We start from the raw sequence: 19,133 nt of genomic DNA on the forward strand, positions 1-19,133 counted from the left end.
TGCTATAAAAAACAGAATTTGATAGTATTTTAAAAGATAAGCATGCAACTTTTTTTTAGGTCAGGAGTGATAGCACAGCAGGTAGGGAGTTTGCCTTGCATGCGGCCAACCTGGTTTGTCCCTCTCAGAGAGCCCGGCAAGCTACCAAGAGTATCGGGCCCAAATGGCAGAGCCTGGCAAGCTACCTGTGGCACATTCGATATGCCAAAAACAGTAACAACAAGTCTCACAATGGAGAAGTTACTGGTGCCCGCTTGAGCAAATCAATGAACAACAATGCTACAGTGCTACATAGTATATTGCAAAGAATGCTACAAAGAAAGTCTTTATCCTTTTTACAATTTACAATTCTAGTAGGCCCTTGATTTACAATTTACATTTACAATTCTAGTAGGCCTTTGATTTCTGGATGGGTTTTGTACTGGAGAATCTATTCAACATTACTATTGACATCACCACAGTGATGTAACTGAGAAACATTACTAAACTGTGAAGGATTAGGTTCAACTTCTAGGGTCTTAAATTTTCCTACTTCCAAAGTGACTAAGTCACTGACAGCTTAATTCTGTTCCTGACATACATCTTATCTGCATATACCTGTCAGGAATGTATGAATGAAAAGATACTAAAAGTGGAAAAATGCTGATCCTTGGGAAATAGTGTGATATTTTTTTCCAGCATATGTATTTCTTGAGTTTCTCAAGAGAAACTTCTGAGTAAATCCAAGGGTTAATCCTTCAAGTGGATTCAGGAAAGTAGATAGATACCACGTAGCTTAACTGGAATGACAGCCTCATAACTTGTCAAACTTACAAGAACTGAAACTATTGCAGATGTAAAACCTGATGATTCTACTCCACTGACTATTCCCTTAAGCATAACTGAACATAAGAGTCATTTCAACCCTCAAGTGTGCCATGTATCTGGATGTTTTCTCATCAGGATGCACCCGCTGCTGCCCGGCAGCAGTTCTACACTGATATGTACTGTCCAATCTGTTTACATCAAGCCTCCTTCCCTGTTGAAACAAACTGTGGACATCTTTTTTGTGGTAAGCAAATAATGTTATACCTGGTAAAATGGACTATTTAGATAAGGACCCACATTATGTATACAAGAGGGAGTCTTAATTTTCTGTTCTTCAATTTTGTGTTTTATGAGTAGGGTAGATTGCTTCTAGTATTCAGATCTCCCTTTCAGTCACTTTTATTTTGTATCAGCAGGTTCAGAGAGTTTAAAAGCTAGTTATTCAACTTGTCATTAAACAGGGTTTTAAAAAATAATTCAGACACCCTCGTTGCTCAGTATTTTTTGCTAGTTTTATTTCCTATTCATCCTTCTAAAGTCTTTTTCTCTCAGAGAGCCCACCTAAGATCTTCCCTTAGCTTGTGATCTTTTTTACTCTGAGTTAGCATAAACATTCTTAGCCTCTGTTAGTAAATACAAAGAGTGTTGGTGAGGGAGTGTCCTTGTTTGGGGGCTCACTGTCCTGTGGTGACCTGGGAGTCCTCTTGGCCAGCTGATGATGGGCAAAGGAATGGGGGCCACAGCCTGGTTGGTAATCAGTGGCCCTCTGTTCAAGTCTCACAGCATTAAATATAGAGAAATCATGAAGGGTTCGGGAGTAGCAATTACACATAGGTGTGTATGAATATCATCACAGATAGTGAACAGATGTAAAGCCCTTCCTTCAGGGGAAGTTCTTCTAGGAGATCCACCCACAGACAGAATCTCATCTAGGGGCTCCAGTCCTCTAGATTCCCACTAGGATATCTGCCCCGAGGGTGGAATTCTATTTAAGGGCATAATGTCTTCTCCTTTCCTTTGCTAGTAATCCATTTAAACAGTCATTAAAATTATTTCTTACTAATAGTTCTAGTCATTTTGTATGTATACAGTAAAAACTGTATTAATCTTAAAGGGTGGCTCTTCTGGGGATGTTTCACTATATATCCAAACTACAGTCCTCATGCCTGGTTAGTTTTTCCTAACCCCACAAAGTCCTTTTTCAAGTACTTCTTTCGGGTCATGACAGAGTTTGTTCCATGACCATCCTCTTATTATACATTTTATGGCACTGAGCCTGTCCCTTTTCAATGCCTGGGTAGCTAGCTTACGACTTGCCCAGGGCCCATCCTTGTCTTTTGCCGGGACCCCCTTTTTGGGGTATTTGGAACTAAGGGCAATTGAGGCTTAAGTCAACTAAATATGACGGATGCCCAGGAGTAAACATTATTCACAATTATTTAACTCTCAAGTTACAAAAGCATAGCATTAACCACCTTTCTATACAAAAAAGGACATTGCTCTAAAGTGAACTATGCAAAGGACATAAGGAAAGAGAAAAGCAATCCAGAACCCTCAGAAGAATTTGACTTACAGGTTACAAGGTCTGATTTGGGATATATGTGATTAATGGGGAAGAAGAGCACAAATGAGAGGTTAAAGAGAAACAGGACTGGGAATGCCCTGATGGAATTGGGAGTTCATCAGGAGCACTGTTGTGGGCATAACTCAGTAAACATAAGCTCCCTGCGGGAGAAGAAGAACAAACCAGTGTTATTTATTAAAATGTTTATTAGAACTATAATCCATCAAGGGAGAATGAGAAAATCTAGAGCTTTTAGTGTAGCTCAAGAAGAGCATACTGATTTCATAATTTAGTAAGTAGTGTTTTCTACCCTTGGACATTTTTCCTGACCTTCCAGATATTGTTTTTCTTCCAGAGATTTCATAGGAAATAATAAGACTAAGGAGGATCAGTGATCACATGTGTGTCACACTCTTGACATATATTTTTATCTAATTCCACAGATGAGGAAATAGGCTCAGCGATACTAAGAATTTTCACAAAGGCTGACCAGCAGCTAAGGGATAGAACCATAAAACTAGGGCTGATTTCAAACTCAATGCTCAGTTTACTATACTGCTTCCCTAAAAGTTTTGCCTAAGTAGCTAAGAAATTATAGAACACTTGCTTGAGTATCTGTCTTTATTCTGTTAGAGATACGAATGAACAGCAAGATATTATGAGATTAGATTGGTAGAATTAAATAGCCAAGAGATGGGCTGGAGGGATAGCACAGTGGGTAGGGCATTTGCCTTGCATGCAGCCGACCCGGGTTCGAATCCCAGCATCCCATATGGTCCTCTGAGCACCGCCAGGAGTAATTCCTGATTGCAGAGCCAGGAATAACCCCTGTGCATTGCTGGGTATGACCCAAAAAGAAAAAAAAATAGCTAAGAGAAAACACTTTTTCCTTTTCAAATCTTTGATACTCCTAATCGATTGGGCACTCTTGTTCTGAGTCCTGTTATGGCAATATTGTTCTATAACACAGTACACCAGATCAAAATTAGATTTCAGTAAGAATTTGCAGGCAGGGTGAGCTCTGTAAATCCAAGCTTAGGAAATTCGTTGAGGGGACCCACTCAATCAAAATGTATTGTGTTCTTGATTTTTACCACTGTGTCAGAGGTAATAGGGTAGATTGCATCATATTCTACTTGTTAGATACTTTCATTAACTGTCTTTAGGTTCAAAATTTAAAAAAAAACAAAACTAGTCGGGCTGGAGAGATAGTACAGCATATGGGGCACTTGTCTTGCACGTAGCCAACCCAGATTCAATCTACCCGTGGACATTTTTCCTGATCTTCCAGAGATTTTTTTTCCCCTGCACCATATATGGTCTTGGTGCACTGCCAGGAGTGTTCCCTAAGTGCAGATCTAGGAGTAAGTCCTGAGCATGCCAGGTGTGGCACAAAATCTAAAAATAATAAAGCCTAGTCATTCAACTTCTCAATAAACAGAAATGTGTTCTTTGAGTAGTACGTTGAAATATAGTATATCCAAGAACATTGATACCATGTATTTCAAGAGCACTTTGTCTTGGTTCTTATATATTGTACTTATACTGTTCCTTTAAGTGAGTTAAGTAGATTTCACCTTACTTGCATTTGTAACCCGCATTATTTTATTTAATTCTCCCGCAGTTTTATGAGGTCTTACTCCATTTTACAAATAAACAGAATTTGCAATCTCATAGCTCATGTAAATGAGTCACTGTCTAGCATGATCTTGTTTATTTATCTGTATAAAATAAAAGTTAATATTGTTAAAGCATATTTAGCTTGGAGTAAAAAGACAAGTAAATGAAAGGCATCATATATAGCAATAATACCAACAGATTTATAAAAAAAAATTTCCTCTCATCAATTTCAACATGGAATTAGAGTGCTCACAATAAATGTTACCTAATACAATATTCTGAAGAGAAAAAATAAATCAGATAAATATTGTTTAACTTCTAAATTCATCTTTAAGTTGAGCTGTTTTTTTTTTTCTGACAGTTACTGTAATTAATATAGTTTAACTATCTTTGTCCTTTGACTCATTGGTTTGTTCAGAATCTTCTCATGTATTTCTGCCTTTGGCATATGCTCTACATTCTGCCTCCATTTTCTCCCTATCTAAACTTTTCCCTGTCCTACAAACTTCAGTTCAAATTCTTTCTCTCCTACAAGTTAATCAGTAGTGCATCCTATTGAATTCTTCCATTTTCCACTGCTTCCGTATTAAAAAATAAAAACAGTTTAAGGTTTAACTAACTACTTTGTGGTTGATTTAAGTATGTTCCTTGGTATCCACAACTTGTCAGTGTTTTGCTCTGAATTTTGGATACTTATTCAATCTGGAAGAACCAGAATAAGCAACACGGAAGGCTAAACTAGGCGAAGAGGATGTGTGCAATGATCCTTAATGTATGAAAGAGACAGGCCAGCTGCATGATCTGAGAACAAGTATCTATAGAGAAGAAAAGCAGTTTTCCATTAAATATCGCAGTTTTTAAAATTGCTTCTTTATTGCTGGTTTGGTTCCTTCTTCATTTATTATACAAATAATATTGTACTTCAGTGCTTATACAAAGTTGATCTATTATTTTTTTAGGTCTACAGACTTGTTGGTTCTTTTGCCCACCTTTCATAGTTTTGTCACTCATAGCTTCAAATCTTCAAGTGGAGGAATAAAATCTGTCCAGTGCAAAAGTTGAATCAGTTGTTGAACTGGATTATAAGCTTAATTAGAGCAGATAGCTTGTTTTCTTCGTATCCTTTGGCTATTTGCTCTTATTTACTGTTGGATGATAATGTAGTAGTCTGGCTTTTTAAGCTCAGAAAAAAAAAGATGTTTTTGTAACAGACATAATAAATCTGAAACAATATATGCTGTGATGTGTTGATTATATAATATGTAATATATATGATTATAAATATGTAAATATAGCAATATTTACATATTTAATAATGATTATTAAATGTATAATACATAGGAAATTTAATGTGTCCTATTAAAATATCAATATTGAACTCAGTATTCAGTACCAAGACAGTTCATGCTTGCTTTTAATTGTATAAAAAATATGTTAATTTTTAAAAAAGTATTTTTCAGTGACTGGGAATTGTTAGTAAATTTGAATGTGCCTAAAGAATTGATTGAAGTAAAAATAGTTTAATATTGAATGTTTCTCAGGATATATTGTTTTTTAAGGCATTGATATTAATGTTTTGTTTTTTTTCCCCGACTAGGTACTTGCATTATTGCATACTGGCGATATGGTTCATGGCTTGGGGCAATCAGTTGCCCAATCTGTAGACAAACGGTAATATTTATATCCAGAAAATATTTGTTACAGCTCATTTTATAAAATTTTATAATGACTTTAATTTGAATTATTTTGATTTTTAGCAGAACCTCATTTATTCAAGGCTTTTTATGATATTTTTATGTTTTTATGATATTTTTATGATATTTTAAAAAATTTTTCTTAAAAATGCCTTTAAGACACCTCAGAAGGGGGCCTTATGTTTGAAATCATTTATAGTAAAAATACAATTGGAAAAAAAAATTTCTAAAGAAATAGCGGGACTTGCCAATCAAGCCCCCATTCTGTACAAATACCATTAAAAGTGTTTTTGTTTTGTTTTGTTTCTGATCTCCAGGATCCACCTAAAACTGTTTAATAGTGGACACACCCAGCATTTGTGCTGTTGTCTAAGTTATATTCCTAGCCTCTGTTTTTCATTTAAAATTTATTTTTAGGGGCTGGATAGTGCAAGTGAGCAAGGCACTTGGACGACCTGAGTTCAGTCCCTGGCACCCAATAAGGTCCCCTGAGCCTTCTGGCAGTGCTGCTGAATATGGCCCCCAAACAGAAAACAGCAAGAAATTTCTTTTCAATCTGTCTTTCCAGCGAGGTTCAAGACAACAAATTTTTTCAGATGTTTCCTTTTTGAGACGTAAATACATATCCAAAATGGAATCAGCTATGAAAGAGTATCTGTCTCTGGAAGGGCATAGTAAATTTTTAATTTTTGCAAATATATATTTTTTAATGTTGTTAATTTAAATATGAGCACAAATGAGATATGCATTTTTTTCAGTTTCTTCAAAAAGTTGGTAAAACCAATGGCTGAACAATATAGCAAAATTAAGTTTTTACTTTTAGTTTTTTAAATTAGTAAACATAGTAAAATAGGACATTTGTCTGTTGTATATAGGTTTTTATTATTTTCTTCATATTTATCTTTTTCCTAAAATAAATGCCTGCATGTATGCAAAGCAGATGTCTTTGTTGACTCCGAAAGGCAGCTGTTTTTGTTTTTAGGCCATACCCTGCTCTGTGCTCAAGGGTCATTCTCAGTCTTGCTGGGGTGATCATGAGGTGCCAGGGGTTGACCACAGAGTTCTTCCAGGCAAAACATGCATACTAGCCTGTTGAGCTATCTTTCAGCCCCCAAAGGCAACAATTCAAAACACAAATCTTGGAGCTGAAATGAGTATAATGGGTAGGGTGGTCCCCCATTTTATTAACTTAGTAGACACCTCTAAGATGTTTTCATTTAGTCCTGTTTTAGACTTTATATAATAAAATAATATGTACTGTTAGGTATGTACATGTAGGTATGTACTTTATATAATAAAATAATATGTACATGTTAGGTATGTACATCGGTCCTTTTTCCCGATTTACCCCTTTCCTCTATCACTGCCTTCTATTTTGATATTGAAAGGGAATTTCAGATCTTCTTTCTTTCCTGCTTCCTATATTTCCAAATTCTGTTTCTTTCACATTTGACTTTTTATCACATGGCTGTTGTGGGAGAGGGAGACTGGAGCCAATACAGGGTGTCAGCAACAACAGGGGGCACTTTCTTGTTTGCTTAAAGAAGGTAAATTCCAAGGGGGCAGCAGGCCAGATAAGTTTGGGAATCTCTGAGCTAGACAATTTCAACCCAAATCAGTTACTTTTCCTTTTCTGCTTTTCTTACTGAAGAGTTATCAGTGGCCATTTTCTATAAAAGTTGCTGTATTTTTTCTTTTACAAGGTACTCTATTTTCACATTACCTTAATGTGGTCCTGAACATTTACAAGTGGACATCACAGTATGTAACAGTATTAAGAATTATCTTTTTAGAAGCCAGGGATGTAGCATAGTGAGGGGCATGCCTCACATATATGCAGACTTAGATTTCCTCCCCTTAACCCTACCTCCCCAAATTACCCTTTTTTTTTTTCTTTTCTTTTTGGTTCACAACTGGCGATGCACAGGAGTTATTCCTGGCTCTGCACTCAGAAATTACTCCTGGTAGTTCTCAGGGGACCATATGGGATGCTGGGAATTGAACCCGGGTCAGCCGCGTGCAAGGCAAACGTCCTACCCACTGTGCTATCACTCCAGCCCCCCAAATTACCCATTTTGATCATTAATAGAAATTGGTGCTTCAGAACTAGTCCCTGCAGTAATCTCTGTTATGACAGGTAACATTCATAGATATTTTAAATGCCAGTAGGGACAAGTAATCATGATTTTTTAAAAACCTCATTTGGGGAGAGGGCTATCCTCGGGAATAGCTGCCAAGGATCAAACTGGAGAAGGTTGTGTGCAAGGTGGGCATTTTAACTATGGTACTGCCTCTCTAGCCTAGGAATCATGATGTTAATACAGAAGTTATATCTCTCTCAAAATAATAGGTTTATATTTTTATACACTTGGCTTCCAGATGTTTTCATGATTCTTGTATCTTCAAATATTTGTTGGCCTAGACAGAGAACAACAAACTTTATCCCTAATGTGAACTAAAAATATTAGAACTAGTGTTGGGGTAAGGTATTCGTTTTTTAAAGGAATTTAAAATTGCATTTTTATTGGATTTTATTATGAAGTAAAAATGTTTATTTTAAAATTATTATTTCCTATTCTTTCTCACTTTCTGTTGCTTTAATAAAGAAATAAAATGTAAACTCTGTCTTCTGTCATTCTATTAAATAACAAAATAAACTAATGGCAGCAGAAAGGCACTTTTTTTTGTTTTCTGTAACAGGTAACCTTACTACTACCAATATTTGGTGAAAATGACCAGTCTCAGGATGTTTTGCCACTGCATCAAGATATTAATGATTATAACCGGAGATTCTCAGGTCAGCCTAGATCTGTAAGTAATGTTACAGCAGGTAATGTTGAGAATATAATGATTCTTCTCTTTTGTAAAGGTATTTATTGATGAATATTATTTGACTATGAAAAATCCCATTGTGTGCTGAGTAAAGTTTTTTTTACCTTCTTCATTCCTATCACTTTCAGGAAGAGTTAGTTTTCCCAAAGACAAGTTTTCAAGATGTTTATGAAAGTAATAAGCAAAAAAAGCCATAGGAAATGTCAAGTTATCAACTCCTATATAATTCTAAAGTAGTGTTTGTCTTATGAGAAAAATTACAACTGAGAACTCTTTTTTTGGCTACACTCAGCAGTGTAAAGTGTTTACTCTGGCTCTGTGCTCAGTGATCACTCCTGGCAGGCTCAGGGTATCAAATGGGGTGCCTAGAGTGGAACCCAGGTCAGCTGCATTCAAGGCAAGAACCTGCCCATTTGTTATCTCTGGCTCCTTTGTTTTTGCCTGCGGGGGGTGGGGGGGAAGGGAAGGAGGGGCACGGGGTTGTTTGTTGGTTTTGGGTTTGGGGGCCATACCCGGTAGTGCTCAGGGCTTACTCCTGAGCAGTAAGCTTACTCAGGAGTCGCTCCTGGCAGGACACAAGGACCATGTGTGGTACCAGGGATCAAAATCAGGTCAGCCATGTGAAACGACCCTCCACTGTGCTATTGTGCATATCCCACAGCTGAGAACTTTTGGGAGAGTTTGATGGTTGTGTTTTACTCTGTCTCCCTAGGCCCTTGATTTTTAATGTTCCCTTAATTAGCATGTTTGGAGCACTCTGATGGTCAGCTATTCAAAGCATTCTAATTTTTATTTGATATATAACTGGTATGTATATATTAATTTCAGGTATATGACATAACTAACATTTGTATTTATTGTGAAATGATCATAATATATACAAATTTGTCAACATCCATTTGGTGTACATTTGTCAACTATTGTACACCAATAGTTAGTGGAGAGATAGGACAGGAGGTAAAGTCTTGCACGCACATGGCCAACCAATCCTTGACACCTATATGGTCCTCTAACCCCACCAGGAGTGATCCCTGAACAATGAAATTTATGTATTACTCTCTAAGTAATTTTCACATAAATAATATGGTATTCTAAAATCTTGTCATTATATTGTATTACATCTTCAGGACTTGTAATTGGAATTTTTTTTCCTTTATTACTTCTATCCATTTCACCAGCTTCCACTACCCCATATCTGGGAGCAATCAGTTTGTTGTCTATCTGATACATATTTTTTAAGATTCCACATATAAAATTATGTAGTAAGACTATATATATAGTATTTTGAAGTTCTTTGACTTACTTCGCTTAATAGAATGCTCTCAAGATCCATCCATGCACTTTCAAATGACAAAATTTTCTTCTTTTTATTGTTGAAAATATTTATTAAATATATGCAATAGTTTTTAATTCATCAGTGGATACACTGATTGCTCCCATGTCTTGTTTATTATGAATAATGTTGTAATGAAAATGAAGGTGCAGATATCTTTTTGAGTTTGTGTTATTGTTTCCTTTAAAGACCCCCAAAGTGGAATTACTGAATCCTACGACACTTAAATTTTTTTAAGGAACTCTCTGTACTGTTCTCCAAAAGATGCACCAGTATACACTTCCACCAATAGCAGATTACCTTTTCTCCTCATCCTTACTAACACTTCTTGTTTTTTTTCCCTCTAGTTTTGGCTGCAATTAACAGTGCTTGGGAGATCATCTGATGCCAGGGATTTGAACCTGGGGCTCCCTCATACACAGCACGCTGTCCAGCCCATTGAGCTATCTCCCTACATACTAACTAAATGCATATATAAATATTTTAATGTCAATATTATGTAAATATTTTTTACTTTTTTAAGAAAACATTCTAATGACTTAGGTAAATTTTTTTTTGTGGTGTTACGGATCAAACTAGAGCCTCACACGTGCAAGATAAGTGCTCTATTGCTGAGTAGCATATAAGCCCATCTCTTGTCTGTTTTATAAACTCTTGTAACAGGTATTAGGTGATTTCTAAGTTGTAATACCTAGTTCAGTTATATTGAGCATTTTTTTTTTCTTTTTGGGTCACACCTGGCGATGCACAGGGTAACTCCTGACTCTGCACTCAGGAATCACCCCTGGCGGTGCGCAGGGATCATATGGGATGCTGGGAATCCAACCCGGGTCGGCCACGTGCAAGGCAAACACCCTACTCACTGTGCTATCGCTCCAGCCCCTATATTGAGAATCTTTACATCTAAAATTGCTCTCCTTTGGGGGTTTGTGGAGGGTGAGAATCTGTGCTCAGGGATCATTCCTGGTGGTGGTCCCTGGACCATACAGTCATAAAAATTCCCTGGCAGTGCTGGGAACTGACCTGGGTTTGTTAAGTGCCTTAATTTGTTACTACCTCTCCAGTGCTTAAAGTATTCTATTTTCAGAGGACACATTAATTCTATAATTCTACAGACCCTTCTTCCCAACCCCTGCCAAAGGGCCATTTGATTTAAAACTTTTTTTTTTTTTTTTTTTGCTCTTTGGGTCACACCCGGCGATGCACAGGGGTGACTCCTGGCTCTGCATTCAAGAATCTCTCCTGGTGGTGCTTGGGGGACCATATGGGATGCTGGGAATCGAACCCGGGTCGGCTGTGTGTAAGGCAAACGCCCTACCCACTGTGCTATCACTCCAGCCCCTTGTTTAAAACTTTTTAAAAACATTTTTAACTCAGGTGTTTTCTCAAAATCTAATGAAGAATCCAAGAAGTTTTTGAATATGTACTGCAAAAGCTGAAATATACTTAGTACACGTGAATATAGAAAACCAAGACATATTTTCCAAACTGTAGATTTTTTTGTTTAATTATTTTGGTTTAATGTCTCAGTATTAAACACCTGTGCTCATGTGCTTTCTTGTATATATATTCCTTATTCCACAAAATCTTATAACTTTTAGAGCATAGTTTCTATTGTTCTAGATAATATTGGATAAATTTTCTCGATGTTTAACAACAAGAAAACTTTTCATTCACTATCATCATCCAGTTATCTGAGAGCCTTTTCTGTTCCTGGCAGTTTTTGAAAAGTATTCCAGAGACATACTGACTGTCCATTAGAATATTACCAGGGTTAAATATCTAATATTTAATTTACCACAATTTTGTGAAAGTTCTATAACTGTTTTGCTTTATATACAAGTTTCTACCATGACAGTTTAGAAAACTAACATCAAGAGTGATTGTAAGAAGACTATTTTTGTGACAAGTTTTCCAGAGGAGTTACAAGAGTTTTTCTGGTGGGGTTTTAAAAACTCTTAATGGGACTAGAGAGATGGGAACAGGGGCTTGGCACAGGCCTTCCATTCAGCCAATCCTGGTTTGATGTCTGGCACCCGTATCATCTTCGTACCAGTAGGTGTGGCCCTGGAAGGCCCTGAGCACTGCCAGAGTAACCTGGGTAACCCTGGCACTGAGCCACAGGCCCCATTGGGTGAGTTAACGAGGAGGGATAGAGGGCCCTCCGGAGCATCTCTTGGAAAACATTTCCCCTGCACCAACTTGTCTCTTGTCATCCCGTTGATCTTCTATTTGCTCAAGTGGGTGCTAGTAGCGTCTCCATTTGTCTCTGCCGCGTGCTAGTGCAGCCCAATGATATCTGCTTGCTCCAGGCACAGGGAGAGTCTCAAATCGTTCATTCAGGGATTTGACGAAGAAATCTGACCATCTAGTTGGTGGGCGGCCACGAGGCCTTCTGCCGTCCTGTGGAATCCAGTCGGTAACAGCTGTAGTCCAGTGGTCATCTCTGAATCATATTACATGACCGGCCCATCTGATTTTTGATGCCTTGGCAAACGAGACAGAGTCCCTGATTCTTGACTGTCAATGGAGGTCAGAACTCAGGATTCCTTCTCTCACTTGAGTGAGACGTGATACTCTTAGCATAGCTCTTTCGATTCCTCTTTGGGATACCCTAATAGCGTTCTCATCCTGTTTGCGTAGGGCCTAGGTCTCTGCCCAGGGCCCTCTACCAAAAAATAAATTTTTTTCTCTTCACATAACTTAATAATTCCTTTTTGTCTCCATCTCCCTTTCAGTAAGCACTGTATAATACCGACCTAGAGTTGACTTTATGATACTATATTGTTAAAAGTGAACTGTGGGTAATAAAATGACCACAGGAAGTCCTCTGGTTAGTTTTTCTTGTCACTGCCAACTTCTGATATCAAAATGGTGTTGAGAAGTACATTATATTATAGATCACATAGTCAGCTAACAACCATCATGGAACAACCATCAACAACCATCATGGAACCAGTTATAAACTGACTTGCTCAAGGCTGAATAGGTGACCGGTGTTCTCTTTTTTAATAGTTTTATTTGGATGTAACTGACATGGTAAGAAGTGCAAAGTTTATGACCAGAGAGGTAGTCCAGTAGGTAAGGTACTCATCTTGCACCCAGCTGACCTAGGTTCGATCTCTGGTACCATCCCTGAGCACCACCAGGAGTGATCCTTGAGCACAGAGCAAGGAGAAGCTCTGAGTACTGCTGGGTGTGGCAAAGCAAAGTACAAAGTGTTTAGTATTTTTTTTAGCAAATATAATTTTTACCATAATCTACCTTTAGAGCTCCAGAGAAATAGTTAAGTGGTTTGGAGAAGGTTCAGGATAAATCCAGGCACCACTGGAAGTGACTCCCCCCCACCCCCGAAGCACCCGGAATAACCTTGAGCACCACCAGGTGTAGCCAGAAGAAAAAAATTTTTTAGATATTTTTAGATACTCTCATCACCCAAAAAGCTTTAGCAGTCCCTTCCAATTTTCTTTTCCTTCCACGATCCTGACACTTTAACAACAGCTGATCAGTTTTCTGTTGCTATACATTGGTTATTTCATCATTTTATTAAACTGGGATCATGTAATAACACCTTTTGTATCTAGCATAATTCACTTAGGATAATGATTTTAAGGTTCAATTACATTATAACATCTCAGTTTCTGTGTTGCTTTTTAAGATAAAAAAATACACATTTTATTCATTCATCAACTAATGGACATTTGAATTGTTCTTACTTTTTGGCTATTGTATATAATGCTACAGTGAATATTCATGTACTGGTATTTGTGTGAATGTGTTTCATTACTCTTGTAGTTGCGGAATTATTAGGTAACTCTTATGTTTAACATTTTAAGGAACTGCCAAAATAGTACATAGGGACTATGCATTCTCACCAACAGTGTACTAGGATTCCAATTTCTCCACATCCTTCAGTTAAAAAATAATATAATTTGTTAAATTTTATCTGTGAAAGCTATGCTCATTTATAAAGGCGAGTGATGTATATATACATTTTTAGAAAGGCATACCCAAACTCTGGCAATTAGTAATTTGCTTAAACTCAAGCTAATCAAGATAAACATCCTATCAGAGTGCTATTCTTAGATTGTCAAAGCCATCAAAATTGATGTTTGGGTTAGTCAGGGGTAGTGGGGGTTGATACTCAGGGAGCCATATGTAGCACCCACTCTCAATATGGGGCAAGAACCTGAACCTTGCCACTCTGACTCCAACCAGGAACTGCTTTTTTAGAAATACAGGAATGTTCTCAAAGTCAGTTTGTAGTGTGGGAGGTACAACTCTGTGAATATACTAAAATCTGTTGCACTGTGTGCTTTAAATCAGGGGTGGGGAACATCTGGCCCGTGGGCCACATTAGGCCTGCTAAATCATGAGGTCTGGCCTTTGTACATGATGAAACAGTCACTTGGGTGTCTCATTAGCTGCTGGTAGCTCCTCTGTGTGAATTGTGTGGCCTGTGAATGTATTATAAATATCCAGTTAGCCTTTGGCAAAAAAATTTCTCCACCCATACTTTAATGTTTAAAATATATATTTATAGTGCATCATCTTTATAAAATAAAATTAAAATATAAATTTATATAATATATGACTATAGAGAAAAAATGTTTTCTAGTATCTTAAAATACTTTCTCTGAGGTCACCTAATAAGTAGCTTTTAATTCAAACCCAGATCGTCTGACTTAACTGGAGGTCTGGGAAAAACTCAGGTCCCCATTTTGCAAAATGAAATCTGTTCCCACTGAGCTACATCTCTGGTCCTGGAAGGACTAACTTTAAGGCTGTCTCAGACTCAGCTCCTGGCACACTAGATTCGTATTTTGACTAACTTAAAATATCAGTACTTAAGTTTGGCATTACTGTATGCTTAAGTATCACTCTATCACTGTCATCCCGTTGCTCATCGATTTGCTTGAGCGGGCACCAGTAACGTCTCCATTATGAGACTTGTTACTCTTTTTGGACATATCGAATACACCACAGGTAGCTTGCCAGGCTCTGCAGCGTGGGCGAGATATTCTTGATAGCTTGCTGGGGGCTCTCCAGAGGGGCGGAGGAATTGAACCCGGGTCAGTTTCGTGCAAGGCAAACACCCTACCTGCTGTGCTATAGCTCCAGTCCATGTTTAAGTATAGATTAAATATATTGCTATATTTTAAAGTATAGCGATAGCACAGCAGGTAGGGTGTTTGCCTTGCACGCAGCCGACCCAGGTTCGATTCCTCCATCCCCCTCGGAGAGTATCCCAAGCTACCAAGAGTATCCCACCCGCATGGCAGAGCCTAGCAAGCTACCCATGGTGTATTCGATATGCCAAAAAACGTAACAAGTCTCACAATGGAGACGTTACTGCTGCCCGCTCAAGCAAATAGATGAACAACGGGATGATAGTGCTACAATATCATTACTGCTAAATATCTCTATATTATATCTTTCAAGATTTTTTATCTTTTAGTTGTTATCTGCTGTTAGACCTATTTTATGAGCACCCAGTAACTTTTTCTTGTTTTAATTTTTGGAGCACACTTATCAGTTTACAGGACTTACTCCTGGCTCTGTGCTCAGGGATCTCTCCCGGTGTGATTCGTGACCATATGGTGTGGGAATTGACACAGGTGGGCTGTGTACAGGGCAAGCACTCTGCCCTCTCTATCTTTCCAGCCCCCTCAAAAACTATCTTTAAAATAAATTGCCTACTAGAAAATCTACAATGTGCAAAACTCTTTAATTATCGTTAACTATATTTATCTGTATCTTGTAAGAAAATTGTATTTTGTAAAGTCTGATTACTTGACAAGTCATAATATTTGTTCTTTCCCCTACCAGATTCTGGAAAGAATTATGGATCTACCCACTTTGCTGAGGCATGCATTCAGGGAAATGTTTTCAGTCGGGGGCCTTTTCTGGATGTTTCGTATCAGGATAATACTTTGTTTAATGGGAGCTTTTTTCTATCTTATATCACCTCTAGATTTTGTACCTGAAGCCTTGTTTGGAATCTTAGGATTTCTAGATGATTTCTTTGTCATCTTTTTGTTGCTAATCTACATCTCTATTATGTACCGAGAAGTGATAACACAGAGACTAAACAGATGAACAAACAATTTACTAAAATATTTGAATATGTAAAACTAAAGACCCACAGCAGCATTTCATGACTATCCTATGAGCCTAAAACCACAATATGACAAAAACTTGATTATCACTTGACAAATGCCTGGATAACATATGACTGGAATTTTTACATGTTGCAGGTTCTATTATTAAGGTTAGAACTGTAATTACTTACAACTGTATCTTGATTCTGTGTTGTCTGTAAAATCTCTGGGGGAAATGTGAAATTAATTTTATTTTTTGAATTTTGTGGGGTAGGGTTGGGCCACATCTAGCAATGCTTGGGTTATTCCTGGCTGTGCATTCAGGAATCACTCCTGGCAGGGCACAGGATTCCAGGGATCAAACCTGGTCAGTAGTGGGCAAAGCAAGCACCCCACGTACTGTTCCATCTCTCCAGTCCTAAAATTTTATATAATTTTATATAATTTTATTTTCCCCAAATTCTCTCATATTAATTGGATGCATACTAAGATAGTAAGGATATATATCTTGCCATTTTTCTTCCTTTGGGTATCAACCTATATGATAATATATATTGCTATAACATTCATTTAAATATTTTGACAATAAAGCCTTATACAATATTGAGGTAAAGTATTTTAGTGTAGTTTTATTCATTCAGAACAGTTCTGCTTTTTTTCTGATATTCTTTCCGGATGAAATTGAGAGAAACTTGAACTTTTTAATCTGGTTTCACCTTTCGGTTTACAGAAAAAATTCTCATCAATGGATATTACATTTCAAGTCAGCATATTTGATGTTTAGAGCTTGGTCTTTTATGAGAATAATAAATTGGTAAAAGGGAAATTTTAGGAACCTGGGTAATATTGCAAACACATCATAGTTTCATGCATATTGGAGGAAAATAGATCTTCATGATTTTGAGCATCACAAGTATTGGGAGGAAACTAGGAACACTATTATTTAATTCTGACAAGAAAAATGACTGGTGAGCTGTCCCAACAAGTGGGCAAATATGGTTGGTTTTCTCTTGTTGGCACACTTAGTTGCAACTGTCCCTAAAGGGTGGCATAAATCCTCGTTTATTCAGGTCTTCTGCTGAGAAAATGTTGCATGAGGTGATTCAACTGGAAAGTTAAGTTGGTTTTTAGATGGTTAGAGCATTAAGTATATATATATACATACATATATATACATATATATATATATATATATCTTATGTGATTTGTTTGAAAAGACTCAAAACGGTCAGTATTATGAAACCCAGTTCTCTCTACTGGTATTGTTCATTAGTGAACTGGCCAGCAAGTTTGCCCCGGCCCAGTGTTAGTTCTGTCACCTGCAGTCATGAATAGTCCTACTATCCATTTGTGTATTAGGGAGTCTCACTTGTACAGTTGGGGAGGAAAAAACCAACAACACTAGTTATCAGATTAACTTAAGTAATGAGATGATATAGACTGATTACCATGTTTTCTAAATTGGATCTAGGATAAAGCTGTTGGTGTGGGGGAAAACAATAATGCTAAATCATAACAATTATAATAAAAGCAGTTTCTTGATTTTTTTTTAGTTCTCAAGACAACATTGTGAAAAAGGTAGGGTTAGGGGCCAGAGCGATAGTATAGTGGGTAGGGCATTTGCCTTGCACGTGGCTGACCCGAGTTCAATCCCCAGCATCCCATATGGTCTCCAAGCACTGCCAGGAGTAATTCCTGAATGCAGAGCCAGGAGTAACCCCTAAGAATTGCTGGACATATGACCCAAAAAGCAAAAAAAAAAAAAAAAAAGGTCGTAGGGTCTCACCATTTTAATAAATGACATTCTTATGTTTTATAGATAAAAAATGTTTTTGTCTGTGGGAGGCCAGAGAAATAGTACAGCAGGTAGGGCACTTGCCTTGCACCCTATAAGGTCCCTTGAGCCAACCAGGAGTGATTCCTGAGCACAGAGCAAGGAATAAGCCTTGATAATGCAGAGTGTGGCCCCCCTGCCCCCCAAAAGTGTTTTTTTTTGTCCAAAACCACACACAAATTAGGTGACTGAAGTGCTTGTTATTAAATTTACTTGGATTTTTAAAGTGGATTCAGTTAGGCTGAAGATTGAGAGAAATCTTTGGTGGTCTTGTGACATGAGGATGATGCCTGGGAGAGGTTAAGAAAGGTAACAACAGGCTCTTATGATTCTTAAGTCTGTACTTCGTAATCAAATGTCTTCTGGAATAGCATGCTTTATAGAAAACCATTTTAGCTGCAGTCACCAACTTAAAAACTTAATGGAGGGCTGAGGACTTTGTACAGAGTAGAAACACACTTCCTACCAATTACAAATGTGGTACAAGGCAACAGCAATATCACTTTTAGAAAGGATATAATTTTCTGTGCATGTGTTCTACTTCAAATTCTGTATTTCTCTTTATTTTATTGTAATATTTGAAAATCCTTGTAGCTTTATTGGAAGAGGTGTATTATACCAAATTTTGTAATAAAACACTATGTGATCTAAAGTTTCATTAAAATAAGGGGATATGCTGACATGTCAGGATTTTTAGACCTGCTTATTGTCATCTTAACTGATCACGCATAGAAGGAATCTGACAGTATTTAAAGTGAATCAGTATTTGAAAATACAGTAGTACTTCTAATCCAGTTAACCTAATTATATAAATCAAAGCCAATAATATGGGCTTTTGTAAACAATAATACTGTACTTTTTCGATGTTGCAACCCAGGAGCAGAAAATTTGGAGCTCTGTGGAAAACAATGAGAAAAAAAAACTGCTCTAAATGTCTGCTACTACAATTAGTGTGAGAGGAACAAGGGGAAAATGGGCTTTGTTGGTTCCCAAAGCTTTGTGTCTTACCTGCCTAAGCATTGTTGCAAAGGATTGACAGATGATGATTTAAGAGTTTGTCAAGTAATTATTCTCTGAATAAAAGCAACATCTAAAATTAAAAAATATTTTTCTGTTTCTTGGATATTATTTAACAATTCAGGATTCCTGAAATAGCATTAAATATAATGGTTGTAATAAATTACATCTAGTATCATACCTCTCATTTCTATTTTTACTGTGATAAACTTGAAAAAGTAGAAATGCTTTTGTTCTTTTTTTTTTTTTTTTTTTTTTTTTTTTTTTTTTTGCTTTTTGGGTCACACCCGGCGATGCACAGGGGTTACTCCTGGCTCTGCACTCAGGAATT

At 37.2% G+C, this 19,133-nt stretch overlaps 1 protein-coding gene across 6 annotated transcripts in view; it reads left to right on the forward strand.

Annotated features, from left to right (window-relative positions):
* RNF170 (ring finger protein 170) overlaps nt 1–18,891 on the forward strand; it is a 39,773-nt gene extending 20,882 nt beyond the window's left edge. For 5 of the 6 annotated variants that reach the window (XM_055143562.1, XM_055143568.1, XM_055143571.1 and 2 more), the window contains 4 exons: nt 943–1,051; nt 5,589–5,662; nt 8,386–8,496; nt 15,680–18,891. In XM_055143562.1, coding sequence (XP_054999537.1) covers nt 943–1,051; nt 5,589–5,662; nt 8,386–8,496; nt 15,680–15,949 — 564 coding nt within the window. In that variant the 3' untranslated portion in view covers nt 15,950–18,891. Of the gene's footprint in view, nt 1–833; nt 1,052–5,588; nt 5,663–8,385; nt 8,497–15,679 lie in introns of all 6 variants that reach the window. The other variant, XM_055143575.1, reaches the window with a different exon arrangement.
* The last annotated feature ends 242 nt before the right edge of the window (nt 18,892–19,133 follow it).

Source organism: Sorex araneus, chromosome 1 (assembly GCF_027595985.1).
Source record: "Sorex araneus isolate mSorAra2 chromosome 1, mSorAra2.pri, whole genome shotgun sequence".
Classification (NCBI taxonomy): Eukaryota; Metazoa; Chordata; class Mammalia; order Eulipotyphla; family Soricidae; genus Sorex; species Sorex araneus.